This window comes from Corythoichthys intestinalis, chromosome 17 (assembly GCF_030265065.1).
Source record: "Corythoichthys intestinalis isolate RoL2023-P3 chromosome 17, ASM3026506v1, whole genome shotgun sequence".
Classification (NCBI taxonomy): domain Eukaryota; kingdom Metazoa; phylum Chordata; class Actinopteri; order Syngnathiformes; family Syngnathidae; genus Corythoichthys; species Corythoichthys intestinalis.
The window spans coordinates 3,107,199-3,128,007 of NC_080411.1; the positions used below are offsets into that span (position 1 = coordinate 3,107,199).

Here is a 20,809-nt window from a genome sequence, read left to right on the forward strand (position 1 = left end):
GCGCCAAAGCACAAATATTTCAAGCCCTATTTTTTAGGGCTGTCAAATGATTAAAAATTTTAATCGAGTTAATCACAGCTTTAAAATTAATGAATCGTAATTAATCGCAATTCAAACCATCTATAAAATATACCATATTTTTCTGTAAATTATTGTTGAAATGGAAAGATAAGACACAAGACGGATATACTGTATACTAGGGCTGTCAAACGATTAAAATTTTTCATCGAGTTAATTACAGCTTAAAAATTAATTAATCGTAATTAATCGCAATTAATCGCAATTCAAACCATCTATAAAATATGCCATATTTTTCTGTAAATTATTGTTGGAATGGAAAGATAAGACACAAGATGGACATATACATTCAAAATACAGTACATAAGGACTATTTGTTTACTATAACAAATCAACAAGATGGCATTAACATTATTTACATTCTGTTAATGCGATCCATGGATAGAAAGACTTGTAGTTCTTAAAAGAAAAATGTTATTACAAGTTATAGAAATTTTATATTAAAACCTTCTTAATGTTTTCGATTTAATAAAGTTTGTAAAAATTTCAATCAAAAAATAAACTAGTAGCCCGCCATTGTTGATGTCAATAATTACTTACACAGTGCTCATGGGTGCTGAAGCCTATAAAATCAGTCGCACCCAAGCACCAGTAGAGGGCGGCAAAACTCCATAAAACACAATTAACAAGCAGTTTACTGTGCTGTCATTTAAATCTGTCTGAGCGGGGGGAGTGCGTTAATTGCATGAAATATTTTAACGTGATTAATTTAAAAAATGAATTAACGCCCGTTAACACGATAATTTTGACAGCCCTAATATATACATTTAACATACTGTACAGTATTTGTTTATTATAACAATAAATCAACAAGATGGCATTAACATTAACATTCTGTTAAAGCGATCCATGGATAGAAAGACTTGTAGTTCTTAAAAGATAAATGTTAATACAAGTTATAGAAATTTTACATTAAAACCCCTCTTAATGTTTTCGTTTTAATAAAATTTGTAAAATTTTCAATAAAAAAAAATAAACTAGTAGCTCGCCATTGTTGATGTCAAGCCATAAAATCAGTCGCACCAAAGCGCCAGCAGAGGGAGACAAAAAACACAAGTAACAAGTGGACATGACACCGCTGTCATTTTAATCTGTTTGAGTGGGGCATGTGCGTTAATTGCATCAAATATTTTTACGTGATGAATTAAAAAAATTAACGCCCGTTAAGGCGATTATTTTGACAGCCCTACTTTTTTTGTGTGTTATCTAAACGTAGACTACTTCGAGTCTGCAGCAAAACAAAAGTTTTGGTTTTTGTCTGCAACAACACACCCATGCTGCGCTAGTATGCTTATAATTGCACACACCTGTCTACCAAATTAAAATGTGTGCAGTGTGGCGTGCTTTGAAACAAAGATACAATTGCATCACGCTTTACTTCAGAGTTCATGGGTGACGGCTACAAAAATAAGATTCTCGGTGTCGTTTTTCTATTATTATCGTCATCAAATTGTAACAGCATGACTCCTTATGTTGACCACGAAAATTTTACCATTGTTCTAGCATCCCTTTTGATATGAAAGTGCTTAATGAATAATGGAGACTCAGTGGAGACGTTTTTAGTCATTGTGTAACTTTTTTTTATTTATTATTGTTATTAATTTTGAGTTTTTCGTGATTGCTGGTTAGCAGTCATACAATTTCCTTTTTTATATGTTCTTCATGTTAAGATAGCTGTATTTGCTAGTATTATGGAAGCCATGTTTTTTGTAAATGTTGAACCAATTGCACCCATCTTAACAGTTTTTTAAATTTTATTTTAAATCCAGCTATTTAAAATCGTTAGGTACCATGCATAACTCATACAAACAATCAGTGTGAGTTCTAATATTGTATTTTTGTCAAATCCTACCAGCTTTGTACCTTGCGGCTACATATCAACAATCCTACTACCTTAATTCACTGACTAACAACAAGTAAGGTAACCATTTATTGAATCTTTTTTTTTTTGTCAGGTAGGAACGATCCTGCAATCTTTTCCCAATTAATTGGTAGATTTGTCCTGCCAATATTTACAGTGGGGCAAATAAGTATTTAGTCAACCACCAATTATGCAAGTTCTCCTACTTACAAAGATAAGAGGCCTGTAAATGTCAACATGGGTAAACCTCAACCATGAGAGACAGAATGTGGGGGGAAAAAAACAGAAAATCACATTGTTTAATTTTTAAAGAATTTCCAAATTATAGTGGAAAGTAAGTATTTGGTCACCTACAAACAAGCAAGATTTCTGGCTGTCAAAGAGGTCTAACTTCTTCTAACGAGGTCTAACGAGGCTCCACTCGTTATCTGTATTAATGGCACCTGTTTTAACTCATTATCGGTATAAAAGACACCTGTCCACAACCTCAGTCAGTCACACTCCAAACTCCACTATGGCCAAGACCAAAGAGCTGTTGAAGGACACCAGAGACCAAATTGTAGACCTGCACCAGGGTGGGAAGACTGAATCTGCAATAGGTAAAACGCTTGGTGTAAAGAAATCAACTGTGGGAGCAATTATTAGAAAATGGAAGACATACAAGACCACTGATAATCTCCCTCGATCTGGGGCTCCATGCAAGATCTCACCCCGTGGTGTCAAAATGATAACAAGAACAGTGAGCAAAAATCCCAGAACCACACAGGGGGACCTAGTGAATGACCTACAGAGAGCTGGGACCACAGCAACAAAGGCTACTATCAGTAACACAATGCGCCGCCAGGGACTCAAATCCTGCACAGCCAGACGTGTCACCCTGCTGAAACCCATCTGCGGTTCGCTAGAGAGCATTTGGATGATCCAGAAGAGGACTGGGAGAATGTGTTATGGTCAGATGAAACCAAAATAGAACTTTTTGGTAGAAACACATGGTCCCGTGTTTGGAGGAGAAAGAATACTCAATTGCATCCGGAGAACACCATACCCACTGTGAAGCATGGGGGTGGAAACATCATGCTTTGGGGCTGTTTTTCTGCAAAGGGACCAGGACGACTGATCTGTGTAAAGGAAAGAATGAATGGGGTCATGTATCGAGAGATTTTGAGTGAAAATCTCCTTCCATCAGCAAGGGCATTGAAGATGAGACGTGGCTGGGTCTTTCTGCATGACAATGATCCCAAACACACGGCCAGGGCAACAAAGGAGTGGCTTCGTAAGAAGCACTTCAAAGTCCTGGAGTGGCCTAGCTAGTCTCCAGGTCTCAACCCCATAGAAAATCTGCAGAGGGAGTTGAAAGTCCGTGTTGCCCTAAAACATCACTGCTCTAGAGGAGATCTGCATGGAGGAATGGGCCAAAATACCAGCAACAGTGTGTGAAAAGCTTGTGAAGAGTTACAGAAAACTTTTGGCCTCCGTTATTGCCAACAAAGGGTACATAACAAAGTATTGATATGGACTTTTGGTATTGGTATTTGGTATTTTGGTAAACAAATTCTTAAAAAATCAGACATTGTGATTTTCTGGTTGTTTTTTTCCACATTCTGTCTCTCATGTTTGAGGTTTACCATGTTGACTATTACAGGCCTCTCTAATATTTTCAAGTGGGAGAACTTGCACAATTAGTGGTTGACTAAATACTTATTTGCCCCGCAGTATTTATCTAACTCTTAACTGCTGCTGAGTGATCCCAACCTAAAATTTACTCTTCCTCGTTTTAATTGGAAGGATCCCAGAACAAGCATAGTATCAATTGTCATAAAACAAAAGAGGAACTAGAGTATATGTAGTCAAGCTCAAGTACAGTAGTTTGTTTGTTACTGTTATAAGCTAATTCCTTGCATGTGTTTTCTCCATATTTGCATGGTTCCGCATAAAAATAACGTTGGTTCTTCATTACAACACCTTGTCCGTTACTGTATTCATGTTTGTGCGGATGAATTGTAAACACAGGTTAAAGTTTGGAAAGATATATACGTATATATGTAAAATCCTCTGGTTTAAACAGTCGTAAGCCATACTGTAAACTGTTGTTTTGATAGACTGCTAGTACGAACAAATGTTGTGTATATATAGAATATAAACAAAGATTTGCACATTAACTTGCAATAATTAATGGAATGGTGTGACGTGTCAGAAATATACATTGAAATGCATCCTTTAATGTTCAAAGACAATCAATCATTTCAATTAAAAGAGTAGCATTTTTATCAGCAGACCTTTTTAGTGAAAACTGTTTTCTTCTCATTATTCTTTGTGGCGGGTTTCCCTGCAGCACACTTCTCCAAAGCTTTCTTGGAAAGATGACCAAAGGTGTGCCCGTACATGAATTTGTATCCTGTGGGATGATTTAGTAGTTAGTAAACATTGCTTACCAGGGACACATCCAGAAAAATGTCTACAAGGACAACGCCAACTTTTTGTTGAAAATATACACTCAGCAGAAAAACCAGTACAGTGGTACCTTCAGTGTTGTAACAGATTCCTTTAAATAGTAATTTCATTACAGATGACTGATTACGCCTCAAAAAATTGGGGACGATCAGAATTTTTCACATAAGTTGATTTCAAGCCAAACTACAGCTGAGAAGGATTTTTTTTTTCATGGCAAATGAAACTGGCCAATTTGGAGACCTGAACATGCTCAAAAACTCACCAAAATTGGCACATACATGCAGCCTTGCGTTAATTTCCATAACTTTGAAACGTTGTGAAAAAAATGTAACAAAATGGCTCAGTGGTTCCCCCTTGAATTTTTCAAGAAGGCCTCTCCTATTAGGTTTTTTCGATGTAGAGCGATGAAATTTGGGGAGTCAATATCTAGTGCAAAAGTGCTACAAAAAGTCTATTGCACCCATGTTCCAAACCCAACAGGAAATCAGGTATTTTGGATCGAATGTTAAAACACATGCAATTTTAGTCGATAAACAGCGTGCACGTTTGAGACCATTGCACCAAGGCAGTTAGTTGGATCCTCCTCAAAATTGGTGAGACTGTTCTTGAGACATATGAAATGTTAAGTTATCAAAATGGTGAGTTTTCATTCACGGGCCTGACCTGGGCAGGGTAGAAAATTCGGGCGTTTTTTTGGCAACACGCCAATTCAGTAAATGACTAACTTCCTGATTAAAGGGGCAATCTTTTTCATATTTGGCATGCATGTGAGGTATCTGAGCCTGAACACGACTGCATTGAAATATTACCCATTAGGCCCAGCGCCCCCTAGTGGGAACAGGAAACGCCCTTTTTTTTTTTTTTTTTTACAAGAAAAGCTCTTCCTCCAAGGAAAATAAAATCAATTGACCTCAAACCGGGGTCTTAAGACATGTGTTAAGGTATCTGATGAAAAATATTGAGTTTTCGTTGAAGCGGCGGGGTCCAAATCTTCTTCTCCCTTCTTCATTACAATTGAAAATGGACAATTTGGAGACCCGAACATGCTCTAAAACTCACCAAAATTGGCACATACGTAAATTTGTGTAAATTCTGATCATTTTGCAACGTTGCGAAAAAATGTAACAAAATGGCTAAGTGGCGTCCGCTTGAATTTTTGAAGAAGGCCTCTCCTATTAGGTTTTTTTCAATGTAGATCAATGAAATTTGCGGGGTCAATACAATGTGCAAAACTGCTCCAAAAAGTCTCTTGAACCCATATTCCAAACCCAACAGGAAATTGGGCATTTTGGATCAAACTGGGTATTTTGGATCAATAAAGAATTTTTTATCAATTTACAGGGTGTACATTTGAGACCTTGGTGCCGAGCGAGTTAGTTGGATCCTCCTCAAAATTGGTGAGACTGTTCATGAGACATATGAGATCTTAAGTAATAAAAATGGTAAGTTTTCATTCACGGGCCTGACCTGGGCAGGGTGCCAAAGTCGGCCATTTCAAGATCAGGATCGTCCAGGAATGGCCAGCCCAGTCACCAGACATGAACATCATTGAGCATGTCTAGGATAGGATGAAAGAGGAAGCACGGAAGACGAAACCCTGAACACTGGGAGGCCAGCAAAACTGCTTTCGTTGTTGTTTCTGATGACTTCATCAATAAATTGCATGAATCCTTGCCGAAGTCATACAAAATATTAAATTTGGATCTCACAGCACCACTACTTAATTCGTTATGTTATGTAACATATTTTTGTATTTGAAGTACACTTTTTGTTCAATTTTCACACTACTTTCTGTAGGCGACAAAACTTTTGTCTTGCCAAAATTTGAACTTTATGTCTTCATTAAATGATCAATCCTTTTTCAGTCAAACAAATATATTTTTGTACATTCAACATCATTTGGGAAGGTCTTAGCTTTCATATGAGACATTTCTGAAACCAATTGAATAATTAAAAGTCAGTTTATTAGTAGGGCTGTCAAAATTATCGCATTAATGGGCGGTAATAAATTTTTTAAATTTATCACGTTAAAATATTTGACGCAATTAACGCACATGCCCCGCTCAAACAGACTAAAATGACAGTACAGTGTAATGTCCGCTTGTTACTTGTTTTTTGGTGTTTGGCGCCCTCGCTGGCGCTTTGGTGCGACTGATTTTATGGGTTAGTACCATGAGTGAGCATGGTGTAATTATTGACATCAACAATGGCGAGCTACTAGTTTATTTTTTGATTAAAAACTTTACAAATTATATTAAAATGAAAACATTAAGAGGTGTTTTAATATAAAATTTGTATAACTTGTACTAACATTATCTTTTAAGAACCACAAGTCTTTCTATCCATGGATCGCTTTAACAGAATGTTAAAGTTAATACCATCATGTTGATTTATTGTTATAATTAACAAATACAGTACATATGTACAGTATGTTGAATGTATATATCCGTCTTGTGTCTTTTCTTTCCGTTCCAACATTAATTTACAGAAAAATATGACATATTTTATAGATGGTTTGAATTGCGATTAATTACGATTAATTCATTTTTAAGCTGTAGTTAACTCGATTAAAAATTTTAATCGTTTGACAGCCCTATTTATTAGCAATTGTTTCTACGAATTGGATAAGCCACAAGACTTTTGTCAGGGACTGTGCATACCTGGGATATGTCCTGTGAAAGATGGAACCACACCCTTGTGGTTTGAATGATAGATTGCGCGAATGGTCGGGAACAGGCAGTTGCCGTCATCCTGCCGATTCCCGGACTGGACAAGAGCCTCGTTGGTGGCGATGGGATAGCCTTTCCCAAACAGGAATCGGTATTTCGGCACATGCCCTGTAAATCCTTTACAAACACACCATCCAAAAGCAGAGCAGAGGGGATAATCTATTTGAGTAATGAGCCAATGATTTTTAGGGATGTCCCGATTGCATACTTTTGCACCAGAGTCCGAGTCACCTAATTTTGTGAATCTGCCGACAACAGCTTCTCACTTACCTAATGAGTTGCCACAGCACACTTATGCAAGTTAAACGATGATTGACAGATTTGTGCCTTTAATTGTCGAGCCACCAAGCTTCTCTGGCAAGATCAAAGCTACAAACCTGTCAATCACCGTTAAATTTAAGTACTGAAGGAGATAGTACCTTTTCTCATAGGCACCGACTAACTGTTTGCATTATTCTAACACACTTAAGATACTATTCCCTGATTGATTATATTTTCTCGTATTTACCGATCGACTGTATGTATTACTCTAACACACCCAATATAAAATAAATAGCACTTATAGCATAGTTTAAGGAAAACAAGCAGATAGGGCATTAGAGATAAACAACGCCTTCTTATCACGGAAATCCAACGTGTGCGTCACGCAACTGACAGAGCAAGATTGATGCTGATTAGCCCACGTCTGCACCACCGACTCTCGCAATCAGTTCTCCCGGACAGTCCAGAACAAATGGCGGGATGCCCTGTCCCAACACAAGGAACACCAGAGAACGCCCGATATCTAACTGATAACACGACTGACAAGACTCCAAGAGCCTCTTTGACGCTGAGGTGGCAAAATCCACAACCCTCGTTGCCCTGATAACTATAACTTCCGAATCCTCCTGTCCAATCCACAAACAGACAATAATCTTAAACAAACACACCCTTGTTCCTGCCCACGTCCCGCCCAGCGAGAGCCTTCAAAAGACTGAATGAACTAAGCGTTGTCATTTTTTTCTCGGGAACCATTTGTTGACGTGTGATAGGCCGGCCGAGTGTTTCTGTTTCGCCTTGCCGTTTTTGGTCGCTGTCGACCTGAATACATTTTCAACTTGTTTTTGGTGAGCCTTCTTTAAACCTTTCAAAATGGAGTCAGTACAAAGGGTTAAGACTAAGGTGAATGCGCAGAGTTTGGCCTTCTGGCCATATTGTCGGGATCTCGCCGGCCAGGGTCAATTCTGGCAGTCTGGCTAGAAGGTCAGATTCCTTCAATGCCAAACGCAAGCTGGACAGTTTAGCTGCATTGCTTAGCAGGGGGGAAGGTTAGAGGCTGTGGCACTGTGCGAGCATGTAGCAAAAAAACATAAATTTTTTTTTTTTTTCAATTAAAAATCACCCTATTCCGATCCTCTGAAAAATGGCACGATCGGCACGATTTCCGATCACGTGACAGGATCAGGACATCCCTAACGATGATGTTAACCGATGGGCATATGCCAAGGCTATTCCTGAAATCAAAGTTCAACATTTGACTCTGTAATTTGTTATTTTGTGCTGTACCTGACATGTAGTACTTGTTGGGGTGGCCATCGTCCAACAAATATGGTTTTGCGATGGGGTTGAAGCTCTTTGCAGGTATGTAGGATACCACTTTGTCCAAAGCTTCTTTTTGTGGGGCTGTTGGCTCCTGAACCTAAAAATAATGACCATGCATTAGCAACAATGCTTTTTTTAGCTATAAAAGTTATTCTCTTGTGAATGTTGCTATTTATGGATATGCCTTTCCTCTTTGTAAGGTGGTTGACATTACACTGACCTGAAACTGAGCTCCTCCATTCATAATTCAGCAGGAGAGAACTGATTCAAGCATGGCCCAGCCATGCTAATAAAAACTCATGAGGTACACGCTAACGTGATATTGCTGTACTAATGGTGCAGAATAAATTAAGGATATTTATTATAGTTGTTTTTCTGTGTTGTGAAACCGCTTCATACCGAGTTCTCAAAACTTTTGTTTCAAAATTCATTTGATTTTTTTTTTTTTTTTATAGTAACCGTGGTGCACAGTTCTACTAAAGGAAGAAATTAAGCTTACTACTTTTGACTGCTGGTGGGCGTAGTTGACAGCAAGTGATGGATCTGTTGACGCCTGCTGGATATTTGCATACATCTCCTTGTAAAAGTCAGAAAATGCTCTCTGACATGTTTCAGAGTAGCTGCAGGCAATGTAGTTCTGTCTTTTGGGGATGAAGCCTACAGGCAAAATTAAAAAAAGAAAACGGAGTGAAAAGTTTGAGATACAAGCAACAAATTGGCAGATAGTGAACAAATCTTCTTTAGAAAAAATAGTGCCTTCAAAATAAAAGCATGAAAATTATGTTATTGTTTTTTTTTTAATGCCATAATTTTGACTGTATGTCTAATAGCTTAATGCTAATGTAACAGGAAAATAAATATCCGGACTAGTTAATAATGTCCGTCTTACGGTATTATAAGCTTTAATCAATGAACGTTTTAAAGCAAACAGTGCTGAAACGCGTGTAGACAGACAATACAACAATAATGGGCATATTTTTTTCATGTTACACAAAAAATATTGATATTATTGCAGTTTCTGGTACTAATGAATGTTTTCTCATTTTTCCCCCTTATGACTGCACCGCTGGCCCAAAGTATTGGCACCCCTGCAATTCTTTCTGATAATGCTCAATTTCTCCCAGAAAATGATTGCAATTACAAATGCTTTGGTTGTAATATCTTCATTTATTTTTGCTTGCAATGAAAAAACACAAAAGAGAATGGAGCAAAACATTTAAATCATGATCATTTTCCACAAAATTCCAAAAATGGGCCGGACAAAATTATTGGCACCCTTTGAAAAATCCTGTGATGCTTCCCTAATTTGTGTAATTAACAGCACCTGTTACTTACCTGTGGCACATAACAGGTGGTGGCAATAACTAAATCAATATATATATATATATATATATATATATATATATGTTAGGGCTGTCAAAATTATCGCGTTAACGGGCGGTAATCAATTTTTTAAATTAATCACGTTAAAATATTTGACGCAATTAACGCACAAATGCCCCGCTCAAAGACATTAAAATGACATCACAGTTAAATGTGTACCTGGTGTGTTTTGCGGAGTTTTGGCGCCCTCTGCTGGTGCTTGGATGCGACTGATTTTATAGGTTCAGCACCCATGAGCATTGTGTAAGTAATTATAGACATCAACAATGGCGGGCTACTAGTAATACCCATAATATGGCACAAACACAAAAAGGATTGCTTCAATCAAAGAAAACTTTTTCAATGAAAAATTAAGTGTTCAAATGCAAATTTTTCAATCTCAAACATATTTTTGCATTCAAAAACGTTTTCTATGATTGAAATTTTTATTTTTTTAATTGAGGTGATTTTTCTTTTTTGAAAATCTATATATTTTTTAAACAACTTAATTTTGGATTGAATAATAAAGACAAAAATGTCCTTGCCAAAATGTAGCCCAAACACATACAGTATCATTATTACTTCAATTAAAAAAAAAAAAAAATCTTAACTCCAATAAAAAAAAAAATTCAAACAAAGAAAAAAAAGCTTTCACATGCATTTTTTTTGTTTCAAATTTATTTTTGCATTCAATTTTTTTTTTTTTTTTAATTGAAGCAACTTTTTGGGGGGACTCTATAATAAAGACACAAATCTACCTCCATATGGCTCCGCCCAGGGGATACAATTTTTGACTGGGGTAACTACATTGGCACGACACCGGCGGCCGTACCATATTCAATGGACAATCTTGGCAAAATGTATTGCCTAAGCAGCCTGATTTAGAATCCCCCTCAAGAATGATGGGAAACAAAAAACGCTCATTGTCAACTTATTATTATAAATATTCTTGTAAGTTAATTTTGTTGCGGACACTGCGTTTCACGGTCATTAACATGTTGTGCCCCCCTCTGCCCCAAAAGTCAAACTCCGCCTATGAGCATATAGACATATTGTTCTATGAAACACAACAACTCTTTTGGCTTAAAATACAGCAGTTTATTTTAAAGAGAGGTGCAAGAGCAGTAACTGCTTTTTCAGTCTTGCCTGTGTTTTCCGCCATATACTGTACTAAAAGTTACACTTGTACTGAATCTAGTAATTTAAAAAAAAAAAGTTTTTTAAATCACAAATTTAAAAATCTTTGGATGTCAACTGCTTCTCTCTGGAAGACATTATTTGTATCTTAAAATGGGCCAATACTAGGGTGACCAAACGTCCTCTTTTGCCCAGACAAGTCCTACTTTCACGTAGTATCCTCGTCGTCCGGGCGGGTTTTATAAATTCATAAAAATGTCCGGTTTTTATGATTTTTCACGGGACCAATTTGAAGAGAATCCCTCCGGCCGCTGGGTGGCAGCAGTTGACATGGCTCCTACTAGAAGTGAGGGAAGGAGTAGTTCTTCTTGTTTTTGTTGGCAGTTTAACCCTATCATGAGGCATTACCGCCATCTACTGGATTGACGATTTGGCCACAACGCCTGCCATGTTGTTCAGTTTTTTTACGATAAATACGTATATAATGGCAACTGTTGACTTCTGTCGGAGCTTTGACTGTAAAATCCCGTTTGGTGTCGCATTGTTGCGCTGCCGATGATTGTAAACTTTTGTAGCAAAGTTTGATTTTTGCCTCAGCTAACTATCAGTAAGCTAAACCACGCTAGCCATTATGGGAAACAGTTTTAAACTGCTACCTTTGGAAACATACTTGAATGGTTTGTCAGTTTTTTTCGGTTATTGTTTGTGTGCAATCTAGAACATTGAATGAGAATATCAATTGAATGGGAATAACAATTTGTCAAGGACAATTGTCGCTATAGTAATTTATAAAAATGTTTAGTTGGCACATAGACTACTGTGTGTATGTGTATTGACTGGACTACATGTCCATGGGTCTGCATTATATATAAATATATAAATATAAATATATATATATATAAGTCAGTATTTATTTATTTTATTTTATTTTTTTTTTCAAAATGCATTTTTCCATCCAGAGTGAGGGGGCACAATTTAAATATATTAAAGTGATATAGGCATCTTTGAGTGAACTTCAAGTAAAATTCAAGTATCTAGAGGCCGGGCTGAGTGTCCTCTTTTTTGGAAATCAAAATATGGTCACCCTAGCCAATACAGTAAAAGAAAATGAATTGAAATTCGGAAACTGTATTTGAATGTAATGTACTGTAACAACTACATGACTTTGTGTGATATCTACCGGTGTAACCTGGCGTGATCCGGCCGGCGTGTCTCTCTGGAATGGTTCTGAGGCTCCCAGCAGGACCCGAGAGGAGGACCGAATTCCGCATCTCAGGCATCATCTGGCTGTAAGTTTGACCTCTTTTAAGTTTAGCTGTGGATAACACGTGTAGAATCCATACAAACATTCCATTTGTGCTACTAAATAGTTGTCCAACTATAATTCTTTCCCTGAGCAATGCACTCACCTCGATATTTAATGTGGATCGTGCTCCTACAGAACTTTGTTGTCATTCTGTATTTCTCTCATACTGCTGCTCCAAGGGGCACTATCGTTAACCTACACTGTTGTTGACTGGTTGCGCAGGTATTGACTTACCTGGTATCTATACACAATAGCTACGAAACAGCGATGGCCCAGACGTTCATACTCACTAAAAGCGTTGTTGAATGTTCTGAAACATATCACAAATTTGCAAAATACTGATTTCATTTTCTACGTAGCAAGAAAATCAGTATATTTTGTTTCTGTTCATTTTTGATATTGTCAGCTGAAGCACAGTCATGTGAAACAGCGATCTCTAGTGGTAGGTAGTTATAATTACTAGAGGGGAAATGGTGCAGGGTATTTTAATCTTTTTATTTGTCCTATTGGAAGAGGTAGGTAGAGTAGCCAAAAATGTTATTCAAGTAAGAGTCGCGTTACTTCAAATAATATTACTCAAGTAAAAGTATTCATCCAAAAAATGTACCAGAAAAAAAGTATTTGGTGTAAAAATACTAAAGTAATGATTAATATTGTGAGTAACTGCTTACAATGTTTGATTTTATTTTTTAAACAATGGTATTTTTTTCACAGCACAAAGTTATATATATAAACTGTTGTTATTATTATACTTTACTAACCTATTACTAAGCCAAAGAAATACCAAAAAAAAAAAAAAAAAAAGCCGGCTAAAGAAAAAAAAAATCAACAGAACTGAAGCATCATTTATCCATAGACCATGAGTGCACTCTGGTGGAGAAAATAGTTCCTAGTTCGAATAGTTGAATTGTTCCTTCATTATTCCTATTCTGGAAAAAGTACCGTATTGGCCCAAATATAAGACAGTGTTTTTTGCATTGAAATCAGATTGAAAAAGTGGGGGTCGTCTTATATTCGCGGTCTAGACATTATACCCATTCACGACGCTAGATGGCACCAGATATCATTGAAGCGATGTTCTGTCATGACAGATCTCAGCTACTCTCCCCATTCATGACGCTAGATGGCGCCAGATATCATTAAAGCGATGTTCTGTTATGACAGATCTCAGCTACTCTCAAGTTTAACCAGTTTGCATTATTTTATTGCAATGTTTTTCCTTATTCAGATTTGTTTTAAGACTACAGATACAGTTAGACTTCACTTTGATGGTTAATGCAGTTATTGCAACTTTGTTGTTTTATCAAAATAGATTGGGTTATTTACATTTCAAATACCAGAAGCCATTCATTTACGAATGTGATCGCACTTTAGTTGACATATTTAAATGTTCAGATATTAAGATTTGGATGAGGCAAAATAACATGCTTTTCTCTCAAATATATTGTTATAATCATTTGTTTCGGGTGTACCGTAATTATTTTCTGTATGAAAATTAATTTGGTGTTCAAAAAGTTCAAAAAGTCTTTTTTCAAACTTACATACTTACATACTTCACAGTGGGTATGAGGTGCTTTTCAGCATGCGCATCTTTCGTGGCACGCCAGTCCCACTTTGAGTGTTTGTTGCCAAAAAGCTCAATCTTGGTCTCACACAAAAATACACACGGTCCCAGGCTTCAACTGGGACCGTGTGCTTTGGTCAGATGAGACCAAAGCACACGGTCATACCCACTGTGAAGTATGGGGGTGGGTCGCTTCCAAAGGCCCTGAGAACCTTGTTAGGGTGCATGGCATCATGAATGCTTTGAAATACCAGGACATTTTAAATCAAAATCTGTTGCCAAAAAGCTGAAGATGGGTTGTCACTGGGTCTTTCAGCAAGACAATGACTCCAAACATATGGCCAAATCTGCACAGAAATGGTTCACCAGACACAAAATCAAGCTCCTCCTATGGCCATCTCAGTCCCCAGACCTTGTTTTGTTGGCAAAAGGGGGTTGTACATAGTATTAACACCAGGGGTGCTAATAATTGTGACACACATTGTTTGATGTCAAATATTTTTTTCTTTAGCTTTTCCCCACTGAATGATTGCACTTGTATTGAAGGTTGGATTTTTCTCTTTTTTCCCATTAAGGTCCCATATTATTTGAAATAAAAAAATATATATTAGAAGCTAAAAAACAGGGGAGCAAATAATTAGGGAGGCCATTGTATTCCAAGCTAACGTTTGAATGGGAGGCAGGATACACCCTCGACTGATTGCTAGCCAATCATGGCATACATGTTTTTGGAATGTGGGAGTTTATTTTCCTTTCAATCAGCTGTTATTTGCATTTTTACATGCATGTGTTTGTATAGGAGATAACAATGTCTCAACTTGTAAAACAACCACACGCACTTTTGTGCAATAGTCATTGTGGAAAAAGGCTTGTGCATGTGCGTTTGATGTCGGAAGCTCAGATCCTATCAGCACATAGGAATGTCCATTCTACACATTCCAATTGTCGCACAGATTGTCACTGCTGTTGTGAAATATATTTGAAGTCTTAATAGGCATCCGCTGACACAGAAATAATTTACAAGTGAGTCACAATGACAACTTAAATACTTTTTGAAATGTCACATCCTCCAGGCTAAGAAAAAATAAAACTTAATTACCCCCCCCAAAAAAATGAATTTCCATGAAAATTAATACCAAGCATTTAGATTCCTTGTTCTTTCTCCCCTCCCAGTCAAAATGGATTGGACCTCGAGCACTATCAATGACATGTAAATGAGGTAAAGGTGCACAATGTATTGAATATGTATGTATCGCATATAGGGTTGTTCCGATCATGTTTTTTTGCTCCCGATCCGATCCGAATCGTTTTAGTTTGAGTATCTGCTGATCCCGGTATTTCCCGATCCGATTGCTTTTTTTTTTTGCTCCCGATTCAATTCCAATCATTCCCGATAATTTTTCCCGATTATATACATTTTGGCAATGCAATAAGAAAAAAATGAATAAAACTCGGACGAATATATACATTCAACATACAGTACATAAATACCGTATTTGTTTATTATGACAATAAATCCTCATGATGGCATTTACATTATTAACATTCTTTCTGTGAGAGGGATCCACGGATAGAAAGACTTGTAATTCTTAAAGGATAAATGTGACTTTGTATATTGTGACTAAATATTGCCATCTAGTGTATTTGTTGAGCTTTCAGTAAATGATACTGTAGCTGCTCTGCCCAAATGCATGATGGGAAGTGCAACCATGACTGTGCGTAGTGGCACCAATTAATATATCTTCTCTGCGTTGGAAAATAACATAGGGTGTAAAGAAAAAGATCAACTTCTACCTCTCTTCCCCACATTGATTTTCCACGATATTTCTAATTGATGAGGGAGGGATTTTAAGGCTTTAGCCAATTAAAAAAAGGCTCCAAAGACTGCCAAAATTCACTCCACTCATTTTACGCTTCCTTTTAGCTCTATATATAGGTAAATCGGCGCCATTATAGATTGAACGCGACAATGCGTGAGTGGGTCGTGCAGCGCATGCGTTAATTGCGTTAAATATTTTAATGTAATTAATTTGAAAAAATTTAATTATCGCCGTTAACGCGATAAATTTGATAGCCCTACTTTAAGCCAAAACTAAAGACTCTGGATGAGTGTAAGACATTTTGTCTGTAACGTTAAATACAATTAGAAAACGATTTAATTAAAAAATATATATATATTAAAAAAAGGCATGTCCGATATTTTTTTGCCGATTCCGATACTTTGAAAATGAAGTGATCGGACCCAATCGATCGGCATCTACATCTTTAATCGTATATGAGTCTAAACATTCAGTAATGACAATTTAAAAGCCGTACAGTATTGTTTTTATTTGTCTATTCATGTTACTGTATGTAATTTTTAATAGAATTTTAATTGAATTCATTTTATTGCAATTTTGAAAAATGTCAACTTTGATCAACATGCAGTAGCTGTAAGAGTACTTTATTTTACACCAGATGTGTCAGCGGTGGCACGTTTACGCGCATCATCTTTGAAGCCTCTTCACGCTGTAATTCCGTCACCCACGTGCCACTGGTTGGTCTAGTTTGACCGTGTGAATGTTGAGGTCCGCGCCCATTTTTACTTGAAGTCAATCTTTCGAGTAAAACAGGAGATACATTGGTATGAAAAAGTATCTGAACTTGTTGGAAGTTCTCACATTTTTGCATGAAATCCCCATCAAATGTTATCTGATTTTGTCAAAATCACACAGATGAGAAAAACAGTGTCTGCTTGAACTAAAACCACCCAAACATTTATAGGCTTTCATATTTTAAGGAGGATAGTATGCAAACGATGACAGAAAGGGGAAAAATAAGTAAGTGAACCATCACATTTAATATTTTGTGCCCTCCCTTTGGCAGCGATAACTTCAACCATATGCCTGCTGTAGCTGCAGATCGATCAGGAATAATCTTGACCCATTCTTATCTACAAAACTGCTGTAGTTCAGTCAAATTCCTGGGATGTCTGCCATGAATCGCTCTCTTTAGGTTCATGCCACAGCATCTCAATGGGGTTCAAGTCTGGACTTTGACTTGGCCACTCCAGAACGTGTATTTTTTTCTTCTGAAACCATTCTGAAGTTGATTTTTTTCTGTGTTTTGGATCATTCTCTTGTTGAAGAATCCATCCTTTTTTTTTTTTTTTTTAGCTTCAACTGTCTGTCAGATGGCCTCAGTTTTTCCTGCAAAACATCCTGATAAACTTTTGAATTCATTCTTCCATTAATGATTTTGAGTTTCCAGCCCCTGAGGCAGCAAAACAGCTCCAAATCATGTCGCTCCCTCCACCATGCTTCACGGTGGGAATGAGGTGTATCATGATGTTGGTGAGGTGTTCCATTTTTCTTCCACACATGACGTTGTGCCCAAACAATTAAATTTTGGTTTCATCAGTACACAAAATTTTTTGCCAAAACCAATGTGGAGTGTCCCATTTTGCTAACATTAAACGAGAAACAATGGGGTTTTTTTCAGACAGCAGTGGCTTCCTCCATGGAGTCCTCCCATTAACACCATTCTTGGCCATCGAGTTGATGTGTGCACAGAGATATTGGACTGTGCCAGTAATTTCTGTAACTCTTTAGCAGACACTCTAGGGTTCTTTTTTAACCACTCTGACTATTCTGTGCTGAACGCTTGGCGTCATCTTTGGTGGACGGCCACTCCTTGGGAGAGAAGCAACAGTGGTAAACTCTCTCCATTTATAGACAACTTCTCTGACTGTCGATTGATGAACATCCAGACATTTACAGATAGTTTTGTATTCTTTCCCAGCTTTGTCCAAATCAACAATCCTAGATCACAGGTCTTCAGACAACTCTTTTGACCAAGCCACATCAGACAATGCTTCTCATCAAGAATCTTACCAGGTGTGTGTTTTATAGTGGGCAGGGCAGCTTTAAACCACTCATCAGTGATTGGGCACACACCTGACTTAAAATGTTTTGGTTTCAATTGCTCTTTAAGTCTCCTTAAGTAGAGGGTTCACTTACTTATTTTTTCCCCTTCTGTTTGCATGCTATACTCATGAAAATATGAAAACCTATAAATGTTTGGGTGGTTTTAGTTAAAGCAGACACTGTATTTTCATTTGTGTGATTTTGACAAAGATTAGATCACATTTCATGGTGATTTTATGCAGAAATGTGAGAAATTCCAGAAGGTTCAGATACTTTTCCATCCCACTGTAATGTCAAATGAGTTTTAGAGTTTTATTGCCCTCATAAATAAACATTTAAAAGGTTGCATGGACCATATGTTTATGTCCATATTTCCATCATTTCTTGTCCTTTTTCAAAACCGAAAGCACCACGAAAAACTACAGTCCCTGACAAAAGTCTTGTCGCTTATGCATTTTGTAGAAACAATGGCTAATAACCTGACTTTGAATTATTCAATTGGTTTCAGAAATGGTTGGTGGCAAAATCATGGTCTGGGGTTACATCCAGTATGGGGGTGTGCGAGAGATCTGCAGGGTGGAAGGCAACATGAATAGTCTGAAATATAAACAAATCTTTGCTGCCTCTTACATTCCTAACCATAAAAAGGGACAAATTCTGCAGCAGGATGGTGCTCCATCGCATACTTCAATCTCTACCTCAAAGTTCCTCAAGGCAAAGACGATCAAGATCCTCCAGGACTTGCCAGCCCAGTCACCAGACATGAACTGGATGAAAGAGAAAGCATGGAAGACGAAACTCAATAATGTTGATGAACTCTGGGAGGCATGCAAGACTGCTTTCTTCAATGTTCCTGATGACTTCATCAATAAATTGTATGAATCCTTGCTGAACCGCATGGATGCAGTCCTTCAAGCCCACGGAAGTCATACAAAATATTACATTTGGGTCTCACAGCACTGCTACTTAATTCGCTTATGTTATGTAACATGTTTTTGTATTTGAAGTACACTTTTTGTCCAATTTTGACACTACTTTCTGTTGGCGACAAAACCTTTGTCTTGCCAAAATTTGACCTTTATGTCTTCATTAAATGAAGTGAAACAAATCTATTTTTGGACATCCAACATCATTTGGGAAGGTCTTAGCTTTCATATGAGCCATTTCTGAAACCAATTGAATAATTCAAAGTCAGGCAATTAGCAATTGTTTCTACAAAATGGTTAAGCCACAAGACCTTTGTCAGGGACTGTAAATCTCCTCAGAGTTGGGTCATGCCATACCTTGCATTTTTCACAGGTACACGGAAGTCCTGAGGATAGGACGGGGGATTGGCTGTTACTGAGTCATTTTATTTCTGGGAGTAACAGTAAAGTGCGAGTTTGTGTACACATGCAGCTCTCCAGTCAGGTAGGACGGCTAACGATTAGAAGGCGTGGTCGCGGAGGTGTAGAGGCAGACCTGCGTGGGATGTTTTGAATTCGACTTGTGCAACTCTGCTCAAGAAAGCTCTCTAAGCAGGATCCTTGCGTCAGTTGTATTGTGCCACTGAAGTGGCGCCAAAGGAAGACAGAATGAATCTGTACAGGAGTTTTGGGAACCTGATGGAAAACTGGGTGGCTGAGCAAAACCCGTACCCTGATTTGCTGGATAATATTCCTGAGGATTCCTCGCCTTCACCAAGTCGGAAGATAGATACAAGAGCAGAATCAGTGGATTCTGGCGTGGAGACAGCCAGCACTGACACTTTGTTTCCTACCTCGTCATTGTCCATAGATATGGCAGACCTGGACTCTTTTGCTTCAGGACATGGGTATGACTACAAGGCGATTTCATCATTAGGGTCTGCTTCGCTACCTTCTTATTCGGCGCCCCGTGCTCTTTCCAAGCCTGCCAGTCCTAACAGAGTTCAAGGGTCTGCAGCCTTGAACCAAAAATTGAGGCAAGCCCTGCAGAGATCAGAATCCAGGCGTCAGTCTCGGCAACTTTCAACTGATCGACCCCAAACCAGATATCCCCTGAAGAGGTCTGAGAGCTTCGGCTTATGGGAGACCGACAGTTCGTCAGTACCGGTGGGGCCTACATCGGACACGGACAAACGGATTCTTTCTCTCAGAAGCAGGATGGACCAAACTCAGGGAAAATTGGAGGTGAGCTTAAGTTCTGGGTTGGTTTCAAGTTTAGGTTCGTGGTTGCTATTAGCTTAGGGTTTTCTTTCGCACTAAACTAAACCTGCCTATATCAGGTGGGGGCTGTTAAAGCATGCCTGGAGCAGTTTGACGATGACATAATTCCAACAGCAACACGTTCAGTCTTGTAAATGTAAAGTGAAAGAAAAGTTACTTTCCCCTTGTACATACATCCAAGCTGTTTTCACATCTCACACATTCTATTACTCACCGCAGTCATGGTGACGGCACTGACACAAATCTGTGCTGCAAGAGATCTTAAACCAGTCTGCCTACATGCTTCATGCCTGCAGGCAGTACGAATAATGCCATGGAAAATTCAACAGTTACTTGTTCTTGAGTTAATCACTCCAGCAAATAGGAGACCATATACAATCATGTGAAAAAATTAGTACACTTCATTAAATACACCGTTCTTTAATGTTCACATATCAATGTCTAATCTTGTTTTTCTTTATCTCTGTGAAAGAAAGTGATTGAATTGCAGGTAAACAATAAAAATTAACATTGTTTAACTCATTAATCCAAATATATCAACGAATGCATATTCTAACTGAGGAAAAAGTTAGGGCGCCCTACTGCCTAATAGCTAGCGTTACCCCCTTTGGCTGAAATAAATTCAGTGAGATGCTTTTTATAGCCATCT

At 37.8% G+C, this 20,809-nt stretch overlaps 2 protein-coding genes across 3 annotated transcripts in view; one reads left to right on the forward strand and one right to left on the reverse strand.

Moving 5' to 3' along the window:
* Nucleotides 1–4,206: 4,206 nt before the first annotated feature.
* Nucleotides 4,207–9,373, reverse strand: cimip2b (ciliary microtubule inner protein 2B). Its single transcript, XM_057819593.1, has 4 exons — nt 9,200–9,373; nt 8,665–8,797; nt 7,051–7,236; nt 4,207–4,334 (listed from the first exon to the last, which is right to left on the reverse strand). Exons 1-4 carry the CDS (start codon nt 9,272–9,274, stop codon nt 4,207–4,209), a joined length of 522 nt encoding a protein of 173 aa, XP_057675576.1. The 5' UTR covers nt 9,275–9,373.
* A 9,998-nt stretch (nt 9,374–19,371) lies between these two features.
* si:dkey-106l3.7 (uncharacterized) overlaps nt 19,372–20,809 on the forward strand; it is a 40,137-nt gene continuing 38,699 nt past the window's right edge. Inside the window, exon 1 of one of the 2 annotated variants that reach the window (XR_009061188.1) lies at nt 19,372–20,124. Coding sequence is in view for 1 of the 2 variants with exons in the window: in XM_057819863.1 (XP_057675846.1) it covers nt 19,549–20,124 (576 nt within the window). In the remaining variant the exon portion in view is untranslated. The remainder of the gene's footprint in view (nt 20,125–20,809) is intronic. The other variant, XM_057819863.1, reaches the window with a different exon arrangement.

Coding starts and splice junctions, on each gene's coding strand:
- cimip2b (XM_057819593.1), bottom strand. CDS start 9,274: ATGTATGCAAATATCCAGCAGGCGTCAACAGATCCATCACTTGCTGTC. Junction 7,237..8,664: donor CAACAAGTACTACATGTCAG/GTACAGCACAAA, acceptor GTGTTTGTAAAG/GATTTACAGGGCATGTGCCG. Junction 4,335..7,050: donor TTTCACAGGACATATCCCAG/GTATGCACAGTC, acceptor ATCATCCCACAG/GATACAAATTCATGTACGGG.